Source organism: Hyla sarda, chromosome 2, assembly GCF_029499605.1.
Source record: "Hyla sarda isolate aHylSar1 chromosome 2, aHylSar1.hap1, whole genome shotgun sequence".
In the NCBI taxonomy this organism is placed as follows: Eukaryota; Metazoa; Chordata; class Amphibia; order Anura; family Hylidae; genus Hyla; species Hyla sarda.
Window position 1 is genome coordinate 493,024,710 of NC_079190.1, and position 23,985 is coordinate 493,048,694.

Genomic DNA, 23,985 nt, shown 5'->3' on the forward strand with positions numbered 1-23,985 from the left:
TCTGGGTTCGGACATAACCAACTTTGAATAAATAAGTTGAAAAGATCTCACCCGGCATCTGTGTCCCCCTGCAGAAAGCAGTAGCTGTGAGGAGAACTCCAGTCTGAAGGAGAGACGAGAGCCATGAGGGGAGGAGAACTGGTCAATGAGGCAACAGGGGCCGTCCAGAGGCAGGTTGTCTCTAATTGGCTGAACAGAAACTGGAGGAAGCAAAACCCTGAACTCGCGCACATTGGCAGCAAGTCCCGTTGGCCGGGAGGAGGCGGGGCTAAACTCCAGCAGAAACCCGCGGCCCTAAAATGAAATTATCCCCCAGACAGCCAGCAAATACTTTTAATAAAGACGGGAGGAAAGGGGGGGAGGGGAGAGAATGAAAGCGGTGCTCTGCTCACATGATATGAGATGCGAGTGAAGCGAAGTGCCAGCATCTGAGGGCAAATGAAAAGGCAGCCGAGAAGTAAAAGTGCCGGCGTCTGAGGGAAAGCTGGCTCAATAAAAATGCTCCTGTCAGTGTGACTCACATAATTCCTACACCACATAAAAATACACCCCCCTAGGAGAGAAGCTTCATACCCCAGAATACAGAATAACAGGGAATAAAGGAGTGAGCTCTGAATAGAGGGACTCCAGAGGTGCAGAAAGTGGACCCTGTGGAAAAAAGGGGGAATACTTACCTTATCCGTAGAAAACTTACCTATGAAGTCTTCAGTCAGCATTTAGTCACCTGCATCATGCCGGGCTCAGACAACGAGATGAGCAGGGAAATAGGGGGACCCGGACCCATGAGGTACAATCCCAGTCGCTGACCACTGGCGAGAAGGGGTTGACAGTACATTACTCGATGTCTGTGCCCCTTCTTCGCAAATGGGGAAACAGTGAACACCGGGTTCCTGAGAGCCCACCTAAAAAATAAAAAATAAAGGAAGAGAAATACTGACTAAACGTCCCTAACTAAAAAAATCTAAAAAATATATTAAAAAAATAAGTGACCAGGTCTGGAGAACCCAGACCAGCATGTGCCTCCTAGCTGATTAGCTCAGGTGCTGGAAGGCGGGTATACCCTGCTGGGAGGGGACTACTTTCTTGTTGCCATAGTGTCAAGCCTCCTAGTGACAGCAGCATATACCCCAAGTTCTGTGTCCCCCAATGGAGCCGATTGAGAAAATACTATGTGTGGGGAACTTAAAAAGAAAACCGCAATTTTGCATATTTTGGAAGGTTTCATTTTCACATGGTAAAATTTACAGTAAAAATGACATGTGTTCTTTATTCTGTTGGTCAATACGATTAAAATGATACCCATGATTAAATACTTTTCTATTATTGTTGCGCTTAAAAAAAAAAAATCGCAAACTTTTTAACCAAAATAGTATATTTAAAATCCTATTTTGACGACCTATAACTTTTTCAAATTTCTGCATAAGCAGCGGTATGAGGGCTTATTTTTTGTGCCATGATCTGTACTTTTTATTGATACCACGTGTGTATATAAAACTTTTATACAATTTTTATAATTTGTTTTTCATAAAATGTGACAAAAAAAAGCAGAAATTTTGCGCTTTTTTCCCCCCGATCACGCGGTTCACCGTACGGGATCAATAACATTATATTTTAATAGTTCGGACATTTATGCACGTGATACCAAATATGTGTATTATTTACTTTACAATTTATGGGGGTAAAATGAAACACTACATTTTATTGGGGGAGGAGATATTTCAACATTTTTTTTTTTACACTTTAATAGTCCCCATAGGGAACTATTTATAGCTATCTTTTGATTGCTAATACTGTTCAGTGCTATGCATAGGACATAGCACTAATCAGTGTTATCGGTCATCTTCTGCTCTGGTCTGCTCGATCTCAGACCAGAGCAGAAGGCCCGTGGAAGGCGGCGGAGGCAGGTGAGGGGACCTCCGTGCACGGTTTGTATTACACAGTGCCTGAGCCAGTGTGTCCCAACAAAGGTGCCACCAAATCCTAGCAGGACCTGTACAGCCATATACTGGGAATTATTTTACAACAGCTGGAGGCAGCCTGGTTACAAGAGAGTTGTAGATTTACTTAGTATCCTGTGTGTAGTTCTTACTTAATAAATTTTAAGAGCAGGTCAGCAATTCTCTTTGCAGATTTTGTGATGTTGCTTCCCGGCTCGTTGAACGTCCTGGCATTATGTTCAATGTATCTTACTTCCCACATCAGTGCAGAAACCCTCCTGTAATAAGAAAAAAAAAAAAATGAACATTCACGAAAACGTAATTGCTAAGCAAAAGATTCAACTCCAGTTAAAGATGCAGCTTCTTCACCGGTAAAAACGATTCACAAGCCTCATCCGTATGGTGCTGAGATCCGTAGGGTAAGCGATCATCATGCAGTACGCCGGATAGACACTCAGATCTACAGGTGCAGAAAAAGGACCCGTCCAGTCTGTCACAAAACACAAAAGGAACATGTCAAAATGCAAGAAAAAAACAAAATTGGTACTGGGGATCTATACATCGCTTCTTAAAGGGGTATTCCCATTTGCTTTAATGGCTTCCCGACCCCCTCAGGCCGGTAAGCCAAAATCAACCAAAGCAGGCGAATTATGTATACCAGGAATGTATAGGACCCCCAGAAGTTAAGGAGAACTGTAGTGGAATATAACTTCTCCTCTATCCCAAGGAAAGGGAATAAGATAAGTTAGGCTGCATTCACACCACCTTTTTGCAATACAGTTCTCGTATACATTTTCAATGTGAAAACCGTATTGAAAACCGTATGCATTGACTCTCCATTGAAAACCGTGTGCCAAACGATGCATCCGTTTCGTGTCTTGTACGGTTTTGTCGTTTTTTTTTTCCTGTACCAAAACGGCAGCCTTCCACGGTTTTTAGTCCGGGTGAAAAACCATATTAAACCGTATACGTTTTGTTTTTTTAAAAATGGGACTCAATGGGAACCGTACAGAACCGTATGTGCGTACGGCTCCATCCGGTTTTTACCATACGGTTTTTGACTTTGCAGTTTTTTTTCTTGGAATTTCAATCAAACAAGTGAAACTTTATTCATAATGGAGTGAAAAGTTAAAAATGTATACTTTTTTTTCTTAAACGGATGCAACCGGACATCATTTTTCAAGTTAAAAACCGTATACGAGTTAAAATTTGCACACACGTTTTGGTACAGTTTAGTCGGGTTTTGAGGAATCTGTTTTTTCATCAAAATCCTTATACGGGAACTGTATTGCAAAAACATGGAGTGAATGCAGCCTTATAGACCGCGGGGGGATGGTTGGGGGGAGTGTCCGATCGCTGGGACCCCCGCGATCTCCTGAACGGGGCTGCAGCAGTCCACAGGAAGCACCGTGCTGACCCCCGCAGGAAGCCACGCCAGACATGCCCCCTCCATGCTTCTCTATGGGATACATGGAGGGGGCATGTCGACCACCGTGTCATGTGGGGGGACGGAACGCCCACTTCCGGCATACTACTGCTGAAGATTGTGCACTTTTCCAGTGCACAGATGATAGGGATATTTCAGCGCTGTCCACAACCAGGGTAAGTAGTTTAGAGGTTTTTTATTTTACATGTAACGCGTTTCAAGGACGCTCCGTCCTCTTCCTCAGACATGTCATGTCTGAGGAAGAGGACAGAGCGTCCTTGAAACGCGTTACATGTAAAATAAAATACCTCTAAACTACTTACCTTGGTTGAGGACAGCGCTGAACTATCCCTATCATCTGTGCACTGGAAAAGTGCACAATCTTCAGTTTACGTTCCCTATGCCTTGCCGAGGGCGGGATAAGCTGCAGTCCTAGGTGGATGTCCGGGCGGGATCTCCACTACAACCCTCCGAAAGAATTACATGCTTACAAGAGTGTTGTGCCTCTCCCTTAGCACAACACTATCTGGTGAGTTATTCTATTGATAGGGGCTCACCTCCTTCATATATTGTCCTTCACAGTGGAGCGCTTTTCCATCCTTTCTATTTCAGCATACTACTTCGGCCCCGTACAGGAGATCGCGGGGGGGTCCAAGCGGTCGGACCCCCCCCCCCCCAGCGGTCTATAACTTATCCCCTATCCTTCAGATAGAGGATAAGTTATATTCCACTACAGTGCTCCTTTAAAGTTATCTATCCTCCATCTGACCTACCTTGGCCCAGGACAAGTCCAATACGGCACTGTTTTCCAAACAGTGTGTCTCCAGCTGTAGCAAAACTACATCTCCCAGCTTGCCCGGACAGCCAAATTATATTTTACTATTAGCCAAGAGTTAAAGAGGTACTCCGGTGGAAAACATTTTATAATTATTATTTTTTTTTTAAATCAACTGGTGCCGGAAAGTTCACCAGATTTGTAAATTACTTCTATAAAAAAATCTTTACCCTTCCAGTACTTATTAGTAGCTGAGTACTTCAGAGGAAATTCTTAGCTTTTTTCATTTCTTTTTTTTTTTTCTTGTCCACAGTGCTCTCTGCTGACACCTGATGTCTGTATCAGGAACTGTCCAGAGCATGAGAAAATCCCCATTGCAAACCTATACTGCTCTAGACAGTTCCTGACACGGACAGGTGTCAGCAGAGAGCACTGTGGACAAGACCAAAAAGAAATTCAAAAAGAAAATAATTTCCTCTGTAGCATACAGCTGCAAAAAAGTACTGGAAGGGTAAAGATTTTTTAATAGAAGTAATATACAAATCTGTTTAACTTTATGGCACCAGTTGATTTAAAAACAAAAACAAATGCTTTCCACCGGAGTACCCCTTTAACCCCTTAACCCCTTAAGGACACATGACGTACTGGAACGTCATGTGTCCACTCCCGATCTATAACGCGGGGCCACGGCGTGGCCCCGCGTCATAGCGGGTCGGGCCCGGCCTCTAACAACGGCCGGGACCCGTGGCTAATAGCGCGCGGCATTGATCGCTGTGCCGCGCGCTATTAACCCTTTAGACGCGGCGTTCAAAGTTGAACGCCGCGTCTAAAGTGAAACCGAAAGCATCCCGGCTAGCTCAGTGGGCTGTTCGGGATAGCCGCGGTGAAATCGCGGCATCCCGAACAGCTGACAGGACAGCGGGAGGGCCCCTACCTGCCTCCTCGCTGTCCGATCGCCGAATGACTGCTCAGTGCCTGAGATCCAGGCATGAGCAGTCATGCGGCAGAATCGTTGATCACTGGTTTCTTATGAGAAACCAGTGATCAACATAGAAGATCAGTGTGTGCAGTGTTATAGGTCCCTATGGGACCTATAACACTGCAAAAAAAAAGTGAAAAAAAAAAGTGAATAAAGATCATTTAACTCCTCCCCTATTAAAAGTTTGAATCACCCCCCTTTTCCAATAAAAAAAAAAACACAGTGTAAATAAAAATAAAAATAAACATATGTGGTATCACCGCGTGCGGAAATGTCCGAATTATAAAAATATATCATTAATTAAACCGCTCGGTCAATGGCGTGCGCGCAAAAAAATTCCAAAGTCCAAAATAGTGCATTTTTGGTCACTTTTTATATCATTTAAAAATGAATAAAAAGTGATCAATAAGTCCTATCAATGCAAAAATGGTACCGTTACAAACTTCAGATCACGGCGCAAAAAATGAGCCCTCATACCGCCCCATATACGGAAAAATAAAAAAGTTATAGGGGTCAGAAGATGACAATTTTAAACGTATTAATTTTCCTGCATGTAGTTATGATTTTTTCCAGAAGTCCGACAAAATCAAACCTATATAAGTAGGGTATCATTTTAATCGTATGGACCTACAGAATACATATCAGGTGTCATTTTTACCGAAAAATGTACTACGTAGAAACGGAAGCCCCCAAAAGTTACAAAACAGCGTTTTTTTTTTCAATTTTGTCGCACAATGATTTTTTTTCCCGCTTCACCATAGATTTTTGGGCAAAATGACTGACGTCATTACAAAGTAGAATTGGTGGCGCAAAAAATAAGCCATCATATGGATTTTTAGGTGTAAATTTGAAAGAGTTATGATTTTTTAAAGGCAAGGAGCAAAAAACGAAAATGCAAAAACGGAAAAACCTCCGGTCCTTAAGGGGTTAAGGACACATGACGTTCTCATACGTCTCCATTTCCGAGTCCTTAAGGACACATGACGTATGAGAACGTCATGTGTTTTACCGGCCCCCCGCAACCATCTGGAGCGGAGCCGGTCCCCGATGCCTGCTGAAATCGTTCAGCAGGCATCGGGGCATATCGCCCAGGGGGGTCATTATGACCCCCCATGTCGGCGATGGCCGCAGATCGATGGACAATTCAGTCCAGCGATCTGCGGCGGATTCCGGGTCAATCGGGTCTCCAGTGACCCGGTGACCCGGAATTATTGGCTGATCGGGGCCGTCAGAGACGGCCCCGAACAGCCATAGCCAGCAGGGGTGAGGTGGCACTGGTGCCACCTCACGATCGCCCTGATTCGTCGGCCGGATTACCGGCCGACCAATCAGGGCGCCTGCTGCGGGTGTCACTCCCGCAACCCGCTCCGCCCCTCTTCCGGAGGACGTGAGCGGGTGCGGGACGTGCACCCCGGGTGCTGGGGACCCCGATCCCCGGCGCCCCTGTTGGGATCGGGGCCCCAGGAGCAGCGGCGGCGGCGGAGACGACGAGGGACTGACCTGATGCGGCGAGGATCGTTGGAGGTGAGTGACAGCCTCCTGGTGTTGCTTAGCAACAGCTCCCAGCATGCAAAAAGGGCATGCTGGGAGCTGTAGTTATGCAACAGCAGGAGGCAGACCACCACAACTCCCAGCATGCCCTTATGGGCATGCTGGGACTTGTAGTTTTGCAACAGCTGGAGGCACATTCTTTCTATGGAAAAGTGTACCTTCAGCTGTTGTGTAACTACAACTCCCAGCTTGCACAATCAGCTAAAGTGCATGCTGGGAGTTGTAGTAGTGCATCTGGTGGTTGCATAACTACAACTCCCAGCATGCCCGTTGGCTGTCGGTGACTGCTGAGAGTTGTAGTTTTGCAACAGCTGAAGGCACACTGAGTTAAGTAGTAAACCAGTGTGTCTCCAGCTATTGCATAACTACAATCCCCAGCATCCCCAGCCAAAGTAGTATGCCTCCAGCTGTTGCATAACTACAACACCCAGCATGCCCTTCCGCTGTCCGTACATGCTGGGGGTTGTAGCTTTTGCAACAGCTGAAGGCACACTGGTTGCAAAACACTGAGTTTGTTACCAAACTCGGTGTTTCACAACCAGTGTGCCTCCAGCTGTTGCAAAACTACAACTCCCAGCATGCACTGATAGACCGTACATGCTGGGAGTTGTAGTTTTGCAACAGCTGGATGTTCCCCCCCCAATGTGAACGTACAGGGTACACTCACATGGGCGGAGGATTACGGTTAGTATCCGGCTGCAAGTTTGAGGTGCGGCAAAATTTCTGCAGCAGCTCAAACTGCCAGCGAGAAACTACTGTGAACCCCCGCCTGTGTGACTGTACCCTAAAAACACTACACTACACTAACACACAATAAAATAAAAAGTAAAAAACACTACATATACACATACCCCTACACAGCCCCCCTCCCCTCCCCAATAAAAATGAAAATGTCTGGTACGCCACTGTTTCCAAAACGGAGCCTCCAGCGGTTGCAAAACTACAACTCCCAGCATCCACTGATAGACCGTACATGCTGGGAGTTGTAGTTTTGCAACAGCTGGATGTCCCCCCCAATGTGAACGTACAGGGTACACTCACATGGGCGGAGGATTACAGTAAGTATCCGGCTGCAAGTTTGAGCTGCGTCAAATTTTCTGCCGTAGCTCAAACTGCCAGCGAGAAACTACTGTGGACCCCCGCCCGTGCGACTGTACCCTAAAAACACTACACTACACTAACACAAAATAAAATAAAAAGTAAAAAACACTACATATACACATACCCCTATACAACCCCCCTCCCCAATAAAAATGAAAAACGTCTGGTACGCCACTGTTTCCAAAACGGAGCCTCCAGCTGTTGCAAAACAACTACTCCCAGTATTGCCAGATAGCCGTTGACTGTCCAGGCATGCTGGGAGTTTTACAACAGCTGGAGGCACCCTGTTTGGGAATCACTGGCGTAGAATACCCCTATGTCCACCCCTATGCAAGTCCCTAATTTAGGCCTCAAATGCGCATGGCGCTCTCACTTTGGAGCCCTGTCGTATTTCAAGGCAACAGTTTAGGGCCACATATGGGGTATCGCCGTACTCGGGAGAAATTGGGCTTCAAATTTTGGGGGGTATTTTCTGCTATTACCCTTTTAAAAAATGTAAAAATTTTGGGAAACCAAGCATTTTAGGTAAAAAAAATATATATTTTTTTACATATGCAAAAGTCGTGAAACACCTGTAGGGTATTAAGGTTCACATTACCCCTTGTTACGTTCCCCGAGGGGTCTAGTTTCCAAAATGGTATGCCATGTGTTTTTTTTTTTGCTGTTCTGGCACCATAGGGGCTTCCTAAATGCGGCATGCCCCCAGAGCAAAATTTGCTTTCAAAAAGCCAAATGTTACTCCTTCTCTTCTGAGACCTGTAGTGCGCCAGCAGAGCACTTTTCACCCCCATATGGGGTGTTTTCTGAATCGGGAGAAATTGGGCTTCAAATTTTGGGGGGTATTTTCCGCTATTACCCTTTTTAAAAATGTAAACATTTTGGGAAAACAAGCATTTTAGGTAAAAAAAAAAATTTTTTCTTTACATATGCAAAAGTCGTGAAACACCTGTAGGGCATTAAGGTTCACGTTACACCTTGTTACGTTCCCCGAGGGGTCTAGTTTCCAAAATGGTATGCCATGTGGTTTTTTTTTGCTGTTCTGGCACCATAGGGGCTTCCTAAATGCGGCATGCCCCCAGAGCAAAATTTGCTTTCAAAAAGCCAAATGTGACTCCTCCTCTTCTGAGACCTGTAGTGCACCAGCAGAGCACTTTTCACCCCCATGCGAGGTGTTTTCTGTATCGAGAGAAATTGGGCTTCAAATTTTGGGGGGTATTTTCTGCTATTACCCTTTTTAAAAATGTAAAATTTTTGGGAAACCAAGCATTTTAGGTAAAAAAAATATATATTTTTTTTACATATGCAAAAGTCGTGAATCACCTGTGGGGTATTAAGGTTCACTTTACCCCTTGTTACGTTCCCTGAGGGGTCTAGTTTCCAAAATGGTATGCCATGTGTTTTTTTTTTGCTGTCCTGGCACCATAGGGGCTTCCTAAATGCGGCATGCCCCCCAAAAACCATTTGTCGCTCCTTCCCTTCTGAGCCCTCTACTGCGCCCGCCGAACAATTAACATAGACATATGAGGTATGTGCTTACTCGAGAGAAATTGGGTTTCAAATACAAGTAAAAATTTTCTCCTTTTTATCCCTTGCAAAAATTCAAAAATTGGGTCTACTAGAACATGCGAGTGTAAAAAATGAAGATTTTGAATTTTCTCCTTCACTTTGCTGCTATTCCTGTGAAACACCTAAAGGGTTAATACACTAACTGAATGTTTTTTTGAATACTTTAGGGGGTGTAGTTTTTATAATGGGGTCTTTTATGGGGTATTTCTAATATGAAGACCCTTCAAATCCACTTCAAAACTGAACTGGTCCCTGAAAAATAGTGAGTTTGAAAATTTTGTGAAAAATTTCAAAATTGCTACTGAACTTTGAAGCCCTATGGTGTCTTCCAAAAGTAAAAACTCATAAATTTTATGATGCAAACATAAAGTAGACATATTGTATATGTGAACCCAAAAAAAATATATTTTGAATATCCATTTTCCTTACAAGCAGAGAGCTTCAAAGTTAGAAAAATGCAAAATTTTCATTTTTTTCATCAAATTTTGGGATTTTTCACCAAGAAAGGATGCAAGTTACCATAAAATTTTACCACTAAGTTAAAGTAGAATATGTCACGAAAAAACAATCTCGGACTCAGAATGATAACTAAAAGCATTCCAGAGTTATTAATGTTTAAAGTGACAGTGGTCAGAATTGCAAAAAACGCTCCGGTCCTTAAGGTATAAAATGGCCTGGTCCTTAAGGGGTTAAGGGTGACCGTCCACCAAAGAGTGTGTCTTCAGCTGTTGCAAAACTGCTGGAAGTTGAAGTTTTGCAACAGCTGGAGGCACCCTCTTTGGTAAAGAGTGAACTAACATGACAGTATCTTACCTAGATTAAGGATCTGGTCAATGCCACAAATGATTCGCTCACATTCACTGTCCTGGTCCCCTTCCCCCCATTCTCCTTCCTGGGGGGAATACAATAAAGTATCGCGCTCTTCATCGGTAATGGAGATGCTGGCTCCTGGCTCTTCGGGCGGAAGTACTGAGAAGAGTTGGATAGAATAAATTAGAGATGAAATGGGAAAGGGGTTCTGACTGGTGGACCTGCAAAGCATTCGACAACTAACTCAGACCTGTGATAATTTAGAATAAAATAAGGTAACATCACTAATACAGAAAACCCACTAAAATCTGAATTTTAGGTGTAACTGATCTAACAAGCAAGAACACAAAAAGGCATAAGGAAGGATTATGCCAGAACATTTAAAGGGGTACTCCGGTGGGAAAATTTTTTTTTTAACTCAACTAGTGCCAAAAAGATAAAACAGATTTGTAAATTACTTCTATATAAATATACAGCAGTACTTAGCTGCTGTATGCTCCAGAGGAAGTTGTGTAGTTCTTTCCAGTCTGACCACAGTGCTCTCTGTTGACACCTCTGTCCATGTCAGGAACTGTACAGAGCAGCATATGTTTGCTATGAGGATTTGTTCCTGCTCTGGAAAGTTCCTGACATGGACAGAGGTGTCAGCAGAGAGCACTGTGGTCAGACTGGAAAGAACTACACTACTTACTCTGGAGCATACAGTAGCTGACAAGTACTGGAAGAATTAAGATTTTTAAATGTAAGTGATTTACAAATCTGTTTAACTTTTTGGCACCAGTTGATTTGGCAAACGCACCTTAAAGGGGTTATCCAGGTTTAAAAAAAAACATTAGAAACAGTGCCATTCTTGTCCTCAGGTTGTGTGTGGTATTGCAGCTCAATTTCATTGAAGTAAATGGAGCAGAGTTGTAATACCACACACAAGCTGAGGACTGGTGTGGTGCTGTTTTTAGAAGAATTTTTTTTCTTCAAATCTTTCAAATCAGATGGTGCCAGAAAGTTATACAGATTTGTAATTTACTTCTATATAAAAATCTTAACCCTTCCAGTACTGATCAGCTGCTGCATGCTCCAGAGGAAGTTGTGTTTTTCCTTCCAGTCTGACCACAGTGCTCTCTGCTGACACCTCTGCCCATTTTAGGAACTGTCCAGAGTAGGAGCAAATCCCCATAGCGAACCTCTCCTGCTCTGGACAGTTCCTGACAAGGACAGAGGTGGCAGCATAGAGCACTGTGGTCAGACTGGAAATAACTATACAACTTCCTCTGCAGCATACAGCAGCTGATAAGTAGTGGAAGGATTAAGATTTTTTAACAGAAGTAAATTACAAATCTGCTTAAAGGGTACCTCTCATCAAAAAAACTTTGGATATATTATAGATTAATGTATGAAGAATAACTTCACCATTGCATGTTATTAAAAAATATGCTTCTTTCTATTTAATTTTTCCACTTTGAAGAAATGACCACTAGGGGTCTCCCTACCAGTCCTGGCAGCAAGCATTTCAGACTCATGCTGGAGTCCTAAACACTACGAGCTGCCAGTCTGCTTTGTTCACAAAGGAGAACACTCAGAGCTGCCAGCCTGCTTTGTTCACAGCCTGTTTGGCTGTGAACAAAGCAGGCTGGCAGCTCTGAGTGTTTAGGACTCCAGCATGAGTCAGAAATGCTTGCTGACGGGACTGATCGGGAAAAATACAATAGAAAGAAGCATATTTTTCATTAAGATGCTATTGGAAAGTTATTCAACATTCATTAATCTAAAATATATCAAAAGTTTATTTGATGAGAGGTCCCCTTTAACTTTCTGGCACCAGTTGATTTGAAAACATTTTTTTTCCACTCCTTTAACAACCACTTTAACTGGACAGATTTACCATCAGGAGTCTGGAGATGCTAGCCGATAAGGCATGGGCCAAACAATGTGGATATGCTGAGGATTTTGTGCAACAGATTTATCTGCATCATGTGAACACATGTCAAGTTATGTATTTAAAAAAAAAATGTTATACCATCATCGGGAATGACATCCATGTCCCACGGACTTAGCTTTTCAATCTCTCCATTATCCCACCTGTAAAGAGAAGTGTAAAGCAAATCATTAGGAATACGCACTGATCGGTTGTAGTAGATGACGATAGATTTCATGATCTTACTTCACGGTGTAGCACTGGAACAGGCTGTCCGGATAATCGGCTTGATATGGCTCTTGGCCGACAATCATCCCGAACCACCACGCGTCATCTATTATAGAGCGGAACCGGTTACCTAAACCCGGAATTAAAAAGGCAAAAATTGTACAGTCATGCGATGCTATTAAACCTTCTTTCTCACCCATATGATTTATAAGAGCACTTATTGGTATAACTTTAATTTATTTTTATTTATTTTATTTTGGGGGGGCAGAACAATGTCAGCAAGCCACGCTGTCAGGTTACATGTGAGTGACTTATCTGCGTAAGAAAACACTAAAGATAGGAATTAACCAACTTCCTTCAATTCTATTAGGTCTTATATTGCAGTTAAAACTAAAGATATACAGGGCGGGCCATTTCTATGGATACACCTTAATAAAATGGGAACGGTTGGTGATATTAACTTCCTGTTTGTGGCGCATTAGTATAGGTGAGGGGGGGAAACTTTTCAAGATGGGTGGTGACCATGGCGGCCATTTTGAAGTCAGCCATTTTGAATCCAACTTTTGTTTTTTTCAATAGGAAGAGGGTCATGTGACACATCAAGCTTATTGGGAATTTCACAAGAAAAACAATGATGTGCTTGGTTTTAATGTAACTTTATTCTTTCATGTGTTATTTACAAGTTTCTGACCACTTATAAAATGTGTTCAATGTGCTGCCCATTGTGTTGGATTGTCAATGCAACCCTCTTCTCTATATACTGCTATATACTACTTTATACACCGCAGGAGAAATGCTAGCACAGGCTTCCAGTATCCGTATACACTGCTATATACTACTATATACACCGCAGGAGAAATGCTAGCACAGGCTTCCAGTATCCGTATACACTGCTATATACTACTATATACACCGCAGGAGAAATGCTAGCACAGGCTTCCAGTATTCGTATACACTGCTATATACTACTAAATACACCGCAGGAGAAATTCTAGCACAGGCTTCCAGTATCCGTATACACTGCTATATACTACTATATACACCGCAGGAGAAATGCTAGCACTGGCTTCCAGTATCCGTATACACTGCTATATACTCCTATATACACCGCAGGAGAAATGCTAGCACAGGCTTCCAGTATCCGTATACACTGCTATATACTACTATATACACCGCAGGAGAAATGCTAGCACAGGCTTCCAGTATCTGTATACACTGCTATATACTACTATATACACCGCAGGAGAAATGCTAGCACAGGCTTCCAGTATCCGTATACACTGCTATATACTACTATATACACCGCAGGAGAAATGCTAGCACAGGCTTCCAGTATCCGTAGTTTCAGGTGCTGCACATCTCGTATCTTCACAGCATAGACAATTGCCTTCAGATGACCCCAAAGATAAAAGTCTAAGGGGGTCAGATCGGGAGACCTTGGGGGCCATTCAACTGGCCCATGATGACCAATCCACTTTCCAGGATCCAGTGGCCTTGAGGTTTCCATTGATGAAGAATGGCCCCACTATCTTTGTACCCCATATTCCACACCATACCATCAATTTTTGTGTTCCAATAGTCTTGGAGGGATCTATCCAATGTGGGTTAGTGTCAGACCAATAGCGGTGGTTTTGTTTGTTAACTTCACCATTCACATAAAAGTTTCCTCATCACTGAACAAAATCTTCTGCGTAAACTGAGGGTCCTGTTCCAATTTTTGTTTTGCCCATTCTGCAGCACCTGAAACTACGGCTACTGGAAGCCTGTGTAGCATTTCTCCTGCGGTGTATATAGCAGTGTATACGGATACTGGAAGCCTGCGCTAGCATTTCTCCTGCGGTGTATATAGTAGTATATAGCAGTGTATACGGATACTGGAAGCCTGTGCTAGCATTTCTCCTGCGGTGTATATAGTAGTATATAGCGGTGTATACGGATACTGGAAGCCTGTGCTAGCATTTCTCCTGTGGTGTTGCTATCAGTGTGTGAAGAGTAGGAGAAGAGGGTTGCATTGACAATCCAACACAATGGGCAGCACATTGAACACATTTTATAAGTGGTCAGAAACTTGTAAATAACTCATGAAAGAATAAAGTTACGTTAAAACCAAACACATCATTGTTTTTCTTGTGAAATTCCCAATAAGTTTGATGTGTCACATGACCCTCTTCCTATTGAAAAAAACTAAAGTTGGATTCAAAATGGCTGACTTCAAAATGGCCGCCATGGTCACCACCGATCTTGAAAAGTTTCCCCTCTCACATATACTAATGTGCCACAAACAGGAAGTTAATATCACCAACCATTCCCATTTGATTAAGGTGTATCCATATAAATGGCCCACCCTGTATATCTTTCTATCCCAAAGATCATCCATATTCCTGCCGCCTCCTCCTCCTCACTGTCCTGTGTCTGGCTGTAAGACAACTGGCTGCAGCAGGAGCCTCCCCCCTATGCCCTGTCTGCTATAGGACAACAAATGTTAAACCGTTCCCCCTTGGATAAGCCCCACCCCTTAACGTCCAGAAAAATCCCTACCCCTGTCGTCCATCTGTTACTTGACAAATATCTCACGTGTACACTCTATAATCGTCCAATTGGTGCATGCCTACAAGACCATTTAATGGTGACATGACTGTAGGTGCTCTCCTACTCAACTTACCTGCCTGCCAATCGGTACGACGTGCATGATCATAGAACTGCCTCAACACAAGGAAGTCTATCACATCCGGCATGTCATGATATCTAAAAGAGACAAAAAAAAAAAAAGAAAAAGAAAAAACACAAAATGACTGAAAATATGCAGCAGAATTATTATTTTATTATTATTTTTTTTTTTTTTTAAGAAAGATTTAGATTTACATTGCAAGTTTTTTTTTTTTTTTTTTTTAACCCCTAGTGGACACAGGATGTACCTTTACAACCTGGCTGCCTGGTTCATCAGACCATCAGATGCATGAGCGCAGGGATACAATGAATCAAGATGGGGCTGGAAGCTCCATAGCTGCTCCAGCCTTCTGGCAGACCATAGCAGTAGATAGCCGATTACATTGATTAGTGCCATACCTATGCAAAGCACTGAACAGTATTAGCAATCAAAAGATTGCTATAAAAAAAATCCTCTATGAGGACTTTTTAACTTTTTTTTTTACCATTTTTAAATAAATGCAAATAAACCCCTTCCCTATTAAAAAAATAAATTCCATTTTTTTTTCCCATTATAAAAAATAGAAATTATAATTAAAAAATAAACACAAATCAACCTTTTTGGTAAGGCCACTTGCGGAAATGTCCAAAAAATTAAATTATTATGTTAATGATTATGTACGGTGAGCGGAGTAAAAGTTCAAAATTGTAAATTTTTGGTCACATCCAAGAAAAAAAAAAAGAATAAAAAAGTGATAAAAATAAATAAAGTCACATACGCAAAAGTATATATACATCAAGCATCCCTGTTCATGAAAAAATGTATAAGTCATAGGGGGTCAGAATGTGGCAATTTTAAGCATACTTATTTTATTAAAAAGTTATTTTATTAAAAAGCTGTACAATAATAGACAAGCATGTAACCATTAAGATATTATAGCAAAGAGAGTACAGTCTAAACAAGTGTTTCCCATCCAGGGTGCCTCCAGCTGTTGCAAACTACAACTCCAGCATGCTCAGACAGCCAACGGCTGTCTGAGCATGCTGGGAGTTGTAGTTTTGCAACAGCTGGAGGCACCCTAGAAGGGAAACACTGGTCTAAACACTAGTATGAACAGAGGGTACTCCATCCCCAGGATAGGGGATAAGTGTCTGAACGCGAGGGGGGACCCCCATTATCTTCTGCACGTTGCACGGCTCTCCCCATACACTGAGCGGGCACCGATCCGTTTACAGAGCTGCGTTGACCAGCATACGAAGTGATGGCCAACATGCCCCCTCCATGCATCTCTCTGGGAGAGCCGGTGTGTAATGTAGCCAGACACCGGAGATACACGAGGGCTCAGTGTATGGGGAGAGGGAGGGGTGTAATGGGAGACAGAGTACCCCTTTAAGACTGTAATCTCACATTAGTTGTCCACAACTGAGGTATGCAGGACACTGATGGTGTTAAATGGGTGGAAAACATTTTTATTTTTTATAAACTGGTGAAAGAGTTAAACAGATTTGTAAATTACTTATATAAAAAAATCTTTATCCTTCCAGTACTTATTAGCGGCTGTATATTACAGAGAAAGTTCCTTTCTTTTATGATTTCTTTTTTTCTGTCCACAGTGCTCTCTGCTGACACCCCTTTCTGTCTCAGGAACTGCCCGGAGCAGGAGAGGTTTGCTATGGGGATTTGGCTCCTGCTCTGGACAGTTCCTGACATGGACAGAGGTGTCAGCAGAGAGCACTGTGGTGAGAAAAAGAAAATTCAAAAAGAAAAGAACTTCCTGTTGTGCATACAGAAGCTTATAAGTACTGTAAGGATTAAGATTTTTTTAATATAAGTAATTTACAAATCTGTTTAACTTTCTGGAGCCAGTTGATTAAAAAAACAAAACAAAAAAAAAAACATTTTTTTTCCCCTGGAATACCCCTTTAAACCCTAATGCAAATACCTCCCTGACTCAGAAACTTATAGAAAGACAGGAGCGATGAGGCTCTATGGGGGTGTCCATAGGATATCTGGGGGCAGGTGTATAATCTGCCTAGAACGTGCAGCCTTGGCAGTGCATATTTTTTAAGTGTCCAGTAATTCTGTTATAATCACTGCAGTAGGGAGGCAGGTATGGTTACTGAGATCACGTAAACTCTACTAAGAAAGAGGGGTAATGTGGCTGCTGGAATATCCTGTCATGTATTCCTTATAACAAGGGAGAAGACATCTGTATAACACAATTATTCCACCAAGGAAGGGGAATGAAGCTGCACTTTAGATAAATTTAATTTTCATATGGAAAGGGGGAGTGCTGCCTAAAGAGTGGCACATCAGGTAACACCGTAAAGGAGGGTACCTATGTGCAATAAAATACTCCCCATGATATCGCAACTGGGGAGAAGGATTGAGACTCACACCATCGAAAGTAGGACTGCCAAGTACGGTGATAAATCTTCGCAGAGAAAGGCTTGCGTGCCATGATCATTGTGCGGATCAACTGGGGAGAGAACCCACTGGCCCTTAGAACCGTGGTATCCACCACCACGCAGTAAAATGCAGTGACAATAAATTGGGGTGGCAAAGGGGACCAAGAGAGCAGGTCGGGACGAACTGGGAGGCACAGTGGTACGCCGACCACTAAGCGAACAACGTCGGCATACCGCGCACCTGGGCCAGTCTTGAGCCACGAGAATGGCAGGGACGCCCTCCGTGTTGAGTTTCCTCAGGACCCTGGGAAGGAGAGGAAGAGGAGGGAAGAGATAGGGGAGGACGAAGTGCGACCAGAGGATCACTAAGGCATCTATGGCTAGGGCCAGAGGATCTCGGGACTTCGCAAAGAAGCAAGGAACTTTCTGGGTGTGGCAAGACTCGAAGAGGTCCATTTCCGGAGTGCCCCAGAGGTTGCAGATCTCCGCAAACACCTCTGGATGAAGAGACCACTCGCCGGGGTCGGCAGAGGATTGACTGAGGAAGTCCGCCTCCCAACTGTCCACCCCTGGGATGTGAATCGCCAAGATGGAGGGAAGTTCAACCCAGAGCAGGATCCTGGAGAACTCTGTCATCGCTGGAAGGCCTGGTGATTGACATATGCCACAGCCGTAGAGTTGTACGACTGGACACAAACAGGACGGCCCTGGAGAAAGCGCTCCCAATGGAGAAGGCAAAAGGTAAATTGGCCGAAGTTCCAGAATGCTGATGGGGAGAAGGGCTTCCTGGGAGGACCAACTGCCCTGGACCGTCCGGCCCCTGAAAACCCCTCAACTGCTGAGATAGGCATCCGTTGTGATGACCTGCCAGGGGAGGGGCAGGAAAGATCGCCCCTGTCAAAGAAGAGGAGACCGAAGCCACCACAGGAGGGACTGACGAGTCCTGAGGGGGGGGGGGGGGGGGGGAGATAATAATCCTGCGATCGAGGGACAGTGGAGACTTGTCCCACCGGGACAGAAGAGTAAGTTGAAGAGGTCGACAATGAAACTGGGCAAAGGAAACCGCCTCCATGGCCGCATTACCATCCAACCCAGGATTTCCATGCAGAAACGAATGGAAACTGGAACAGGACGACTGAGAAGACGAACTCCTGTTGACAGAGAGTGGCGCTTGTCCGGCGGGAGCTGAACCCGGGTGGCCGCCGTCTCAAACTGGAGAGAGACTGGATCAGAGACTGGGTGGGAATCAGGTTGGAATGGGACAAGGTCTGAAGAGTGAGATGGAGACTCTCCTGATTCTGGTCCCTGGTTGGAGCCTTGATCAGGAGGTCATCCAGTCCATCACGAACACACCTCGGGCTCACAGTATGGCAATCAACGCCACCAGGACCATGGTGAAGACCCATGGGGCCGTGGGCAGGCCAAAAGGAAGGGCCACAAACTAACAATGGCCCTTCGGAAGGGCGAAACAGAGATAACACTGATGCGCCAGAAAAATTGGGATGTGAAGGTAAGCATCTCTGATATCCACCGAGGAAAAACTCCCCTTGATCCATGGATGCCACCACAGAACGGAGTGACTCAATATGGAAATGACACAGGAGTAGGTGGCGGTTGAGGAGCTTCAGATCTAGGATCAGGCAGACGGAACCCCCTTTCTTGGGGACAACGAACAGACTTGAATAGAACCCCGAAAAAGCGCTCCTTGGGAGGAACTGGGATGATCACTCCCTGAGCAAGAAGGGTCCAAAGAGCAACCCAAAAAGCCGCCAAGGAAGGAGAGCGAGGAGGGCAGGAACGGAAAAAAAAACAGTCCCTGGGAAAGGTAGCAAACTTGATCAGATAGCCGTCGGAAATGACAGCTGGGACCCAAGAGTCCTGAACATGGGCAATCCACACGTCACAGAACAGGGACAAATGACCTCCCACCAGAAAATAATTTCCGGGTGGGTTGGCGTCCCTTCAGGCGGAGTAAGGCTTACGAGTGCCCGACTTGGCCGCAAAATGGCTGGAACGGGTATCCGACTTCCAGGAGGGGCGAGCCTTTAAGGAAGGAGCCTTCCTATTCTGTGAGGGCACCGATCTAGCTGCCCGACCTGAGCCAAAAGACCGAAAGGGCCGAAAGGAGGATGACTCCTGAGGGAATCGGCAAAGCGAGACTTGTTCTGCCATAATAAGGAGCTCTTACCTACGGTACATCAGAGATAATCTCATGCAGGCGTTTTCCGAAGAGCCGGGTCCCAGAGAAAGGAAGCTCAGTGAGAGATTTCTTGAAAGCAGCTTCGGTGTCCCAGGCCTTGAGCCCAGACGAATCGCAACCAGGTTACCTGTAGCAAAAGCCGTACAACGGGCAGACTGCAGGGAAGCAGAGCACAAGTAGTCTCCAGCATTGGAGAGTTGAAGAGCAAGATCTGCCAATTACTCCGAAGGGGCCCCAGATAAAATGCCCTTGTGGAGCTGGGAAGCCCAAACAGATAGGGCTTTTGACACCCAAGCTGAAGCGAAAGCCCAAGCTTCTTGTCCGCCGATCCTTAAAGGAGGTGAAAAGCTAAAAACACTTCCCTGAACTAAAAAATGTAAAAAGTAAAAGACCAGGTCTGGAGAACTCCAGACCTGTGTCTGCGTCCTAAGGACACTAAACTAAAAGTGATAGCTCAGAGTCTGTAGGTGGGGTATTAACTGCTAGGAGGGGCCAACTTTCTTTTTGTTGCCTACTTTCAGCCTCCTGGTGGCAGCAGCAAATACCCACGGTCTCTGTGTCCCCCAATGGAGCCGAACGAGAGAAAAAAAAAAATAATAATAATAAAACAACAATAATAAAAACAATACAAATACAATAAATATTATTGTTAATAATAATATTATTATTATTTTTAGAGAAAGGCAATGTCCAGCACTTGACTCAGGAACAAATCTTTATTAATACGCCAGGATAGACATACAGGAACACTATAAAAAGTGACGTGTTTTGGCTTGCACTAGAAAGCAACAAGCCTAAGGTTTTCTAGTGCAAGCCAAAAGGCGTCACTTTTTATCGTGCTCCTGTATGTCTATCCTGGCGTATTAGTAAAGAATTGTTCCTGAGTCAAGCACTGGACATTGCCTTTCTCCAAGTTTCTGCACGTCAGGTCCGTGCGCCTGCATCGGGGTGAGCTGTTACGCATCTTGCTCATTATTTTTATTATTATTAAATACTGGCGGCAGGATCCCGGAGGAACCTGAGGAAGATCTGCATGACAGCTGCCCACAGAAGGGCACGGAGGTCATCTGGAACTCCTCACGGCTCCAGGGAGGGAGGCCATGGAGCTAAATATATGTGAGCACCATGTTTAGCTCCAAGCTTGGGGCTGCAATGTTGCTGGCATAAGGTGGTGCCCAATACAGATCCGATGGTCATAGGAGTCCATAATGCTGTATGTGCTTCCTCAGCCACTAAGGGAGAACTCAAGTAGGGCAACAACAGTCAGAGCATCATGGAGCTGTAAATGCCCCATCTGTCACAAGAGGGTACTTAGGTACAGCTAGGTATGACTTTGGCCATAAAAATTTGGGTATGAGCACAAGCCATCAAAACTGTGTGCATCTGCTAATCTCTAATGTGTATAGCCCCCTTTATACACATGCAGACATTCTTTGTGTAGGCATTGTTTGAGTAGTTCTACAACCTCTAAATTATATTATAAACACAATGAAACAAAGAAGAACGTACTTGAGAGAGAAGGATTGCTCAGTGATCTTTCCACTAACATGGTCTATCAGGGCAAGTTTGAGACAGCACAAAGTGGGAGGTCCAATTTCATATCGGATGCCAACAATTTTCACCAATTCCTGGTCCTAGTCAAAAAAATAATTCATTAATCTCTCCAACACGCTGTGGAGGGAAATTACTAAATACAGATATCTTTATAGTGAGTATGAGTAAACTGGAGAACATTACCCTCAGCACACATTTCTTCCAAGGCTCCTTTAGTGAACTGCCAATACTGAGGTTGCTTCTTTGGACAGCGTTGAGGTATGCTTCATAACCTTGTCGAAAGTAGATGACCTAGAACCAGAGACAGTGTAAGGGCTAAGTATTCTAACACAGACAGGACCCATTTAAAGGGGTACTCCACTGGAAAACATTTTTTGCTAAATCAACTCGTATCAGAAAGTTACAGATTTGTAAATTACTTCTATTTAAAAATCTTAACCCTTCCAGTACTTATCAGCTGCTGTATGATCCACAGGAAGTTCTTTTCTTTTTGAATTTGTACTCTCTGCTAACACCTCTGTCCATGTCAGGAACTGTCCAGAGCAGGAGAGGTTTTCTATGGGGATTTGCTCCTACTTTGGACAGTTCCTAAAATGGACAGAGGTGTCAGCAGAGAGCACTGTGGTCAGACAGAAAGGAAAAAAAAAAAAAAAAAAGATCTTCCTGTGGAGTATACAGCAGCTGACAAATACTGGAAGGATTAAGATTTTTAAATAGAAGTAATTTACAAATCTGTTTAACTTTCTGGCACCAGTTTATTTTAAAAAATGTTTTCCAGCGGAGTACCCCTTTAAAGGGGTTATCCGGCCAAATACATCTTCTATCCTATCCAAAGGATAGGGGATAAGATGTCTGATCGCGATGTCCATGCGAGGCTGCATCTCCAGTCTGGGAAAGCTTTTTCTTTCCGGGACTGGAGACATCGTGCCACGCCCCCTCTATTCAGGTCTATAGGAGGGGGCGTGGCTGATGTCACGCCCCCTCCCATAGACATGAAAGGAGGGGGAGTGATGTGACATCACGAGGGGTGATCAGACATCTTATCCCCATCCTTTGGATAGCGGATAAGTTGTCTCTGGCCGGCTATCCCTTTTAACGCACATTACACGTATACCATTAATAAAACTCACTTCATCCCCCATCTGTGGAACAAAAGGGGACCGCCGAGGGGTCGTGTCCGTGATCCAGTTAGACGGACGCCAGTCACTGGAGATTTCTCGGTTCAGAGGAACTCTCTCAGCCGACCTTGGTGTCTACATAAAGAATAGAATGTAATGTTAGACATATTGTACATAAATCTCATCTCTTATGTCATCCGATCGGGCAGCATACCTCACTGTCCACAGTAGATTTTTTAGGCCTCACTCTTTTGGGCGTGGACTTCTCTTCTGTGGATCTCTCTCCCGCTGAACTCTCATCCTCAGAGCTGCTCATCACCCTCTGAACTCTACGGCGCGTGGAATTGCGGCTCGGTGGTTGAAGATTAATTCCTGCGTCTGCGGTCCAGTCAGAGTATTCACTGGATATGTCACTACAACAGGAAGCAAACCCCACTCATGTTAAAAGCTATTTACACAATCAGAACCGGTTTACAGGACACAAATTATTTAAAAAAATAATTATATATTTCTATATATATTTACAGTACAGCTGACCTGTTATCTTTATTCTTTGTGTGAATATGGTTACAATACCCATATGTACAGTTTATGTATTACTGTACATCTCAAAAAATTAAAATAAAAAGTCCCTCTTTAACAAAATAAATATGCTCAAAATCTCCCTGTTCTGACCCCTATAATTTTTTGAGGGCTCATTTTTGTGCAGTGATCCGTTCTTATTGGTACCATTCCGGTTTAGATGGGACTTTTTTCTGATCAAAAATCTGAAATTCTGTTAAAAAGAGTACCTGTCACCAACAAACTGTTCTAAACTAACTCAGGCTATGTTCCCTTACAAGTCCTAACACCCCTCCAGCCCTTAAAAAAGAATTTAATATCTTTAAAAAGCTGTGAATCATACCTTTATTCTTGCTCACAGCCAGGAGAAAGTTTCACAGCAGGAGAAAAGGAGATTTTTTACACTTACCATAAGATATTTTTCTCAGAAGATCTATTGGGGGACACAGGAACCGTGGGTATATCTTGCTGACACTAGGAGGCTGACACTAGGCATAACAAAAAAAAGAAGCCGGCTCCTCCCAGCAGGATATACCCCACCTACTGACTCAAAGACACTCCGTTTTAGTCCCAAAGCAATAGGAGGAACAGAAAAATACAGAGTCCGGAGGAAGCCCAATCACACAAGAGAACCAAACAGACTGACAGGCAACCGACCCTCCGATCACAAACTAAAACCAAAGGGGTGGGAGCTGTGTCCCCCAATGGATCTTCCGAGAAAAAGATTTTACGGTAAGTGTAAAAAATCTCCTTTTCTCGTTCAGCTCCATTGGGGGACACAGGAACCGTGGGACATACCAAAGCAGTCCCCGGGGCGGGAAAACAATCAACCCGGAATCAACCAGACAGCAAAGCCACCGCTGCCTGCAAAACCTTACGCCCCAAGCGGGCGTCGGCAGATGCAGAAGTGTGCACTTGGTAGAATTTGGTGAACGTGTGCACCGAAGACCAAGTGGCCGCCTTACACACCTGGAGAGCAGAAGCCCTGTTGAAGACCGCCCAAGAGGCCCCCACAGAGCGAGTGGAGTGAGCCGTAACCCGGAAGGGGGGAACCTTCCCATAAGAACGATACGCCTCAGAAATGGCAGACCGGATCCACCTGGAGATGGTGGCCTTAGAAGCCGGCAAAACTTTGCGTCGGCCCTCAGCAGAACGAACAGCGAATCAGATCGTCGGAAGGAAGAGGTGGCCGAAAGGTGAAACCGCAAAGCC

The 23,985-nt window shown here is 44.2% G+C and overlaps 1 protein-coding gene across 1 annotated transcript in view; it reads right to left on the reverse strand.

Moving 5' to 3' along the window:
- Positions 1-23,985, reverse strand: part of BRWD1 (bromodomain and WD repeat domain containing 1) — a 132,048-nt gene that overhangs the window by 29,121 nt on the left and 78,942 nt on the right. Inside the window, exons 23-32 of the mRNA XM_056559676.1 lie at positions 22,427-22,625; positions 22,225-22,347; positions 21,278-21,385; positions 21,050-21,174; positions 14,948-15,030; positions 12,304-12,415; positions 12,160-12,221; positions 10,149-10,304; positions 2,307-2,427; positions 2,090-2,215 (exon numbers count right to left, since the gene is read on the reverse strand). Coding sequence (XP_056415651.1) covers positions 2,090-2,215; positions 2,307-2,427; positions 10,149-10,304; positions 12,160-12,221; positions 12,304-12,415; positions 14,948-15,030; positions 21,050-21,174; positions 21,278-21,385; positions 22,225-22,347; positions 22,427-22,625 — 1,215 coding nt within the window. The remainder of the gene's footprint in view (positions 1-2,089; positions 2,216-2,306; positions 2,428-10,148; positions 10,305-12,159; positions 12,222-12,303; positions 12,416-14,947; positions 15,031-21,049; positions 21,175-21,277; positions 21,386-22,224; positions 22,348-22,426; positions 22,626-23,985) is intronic.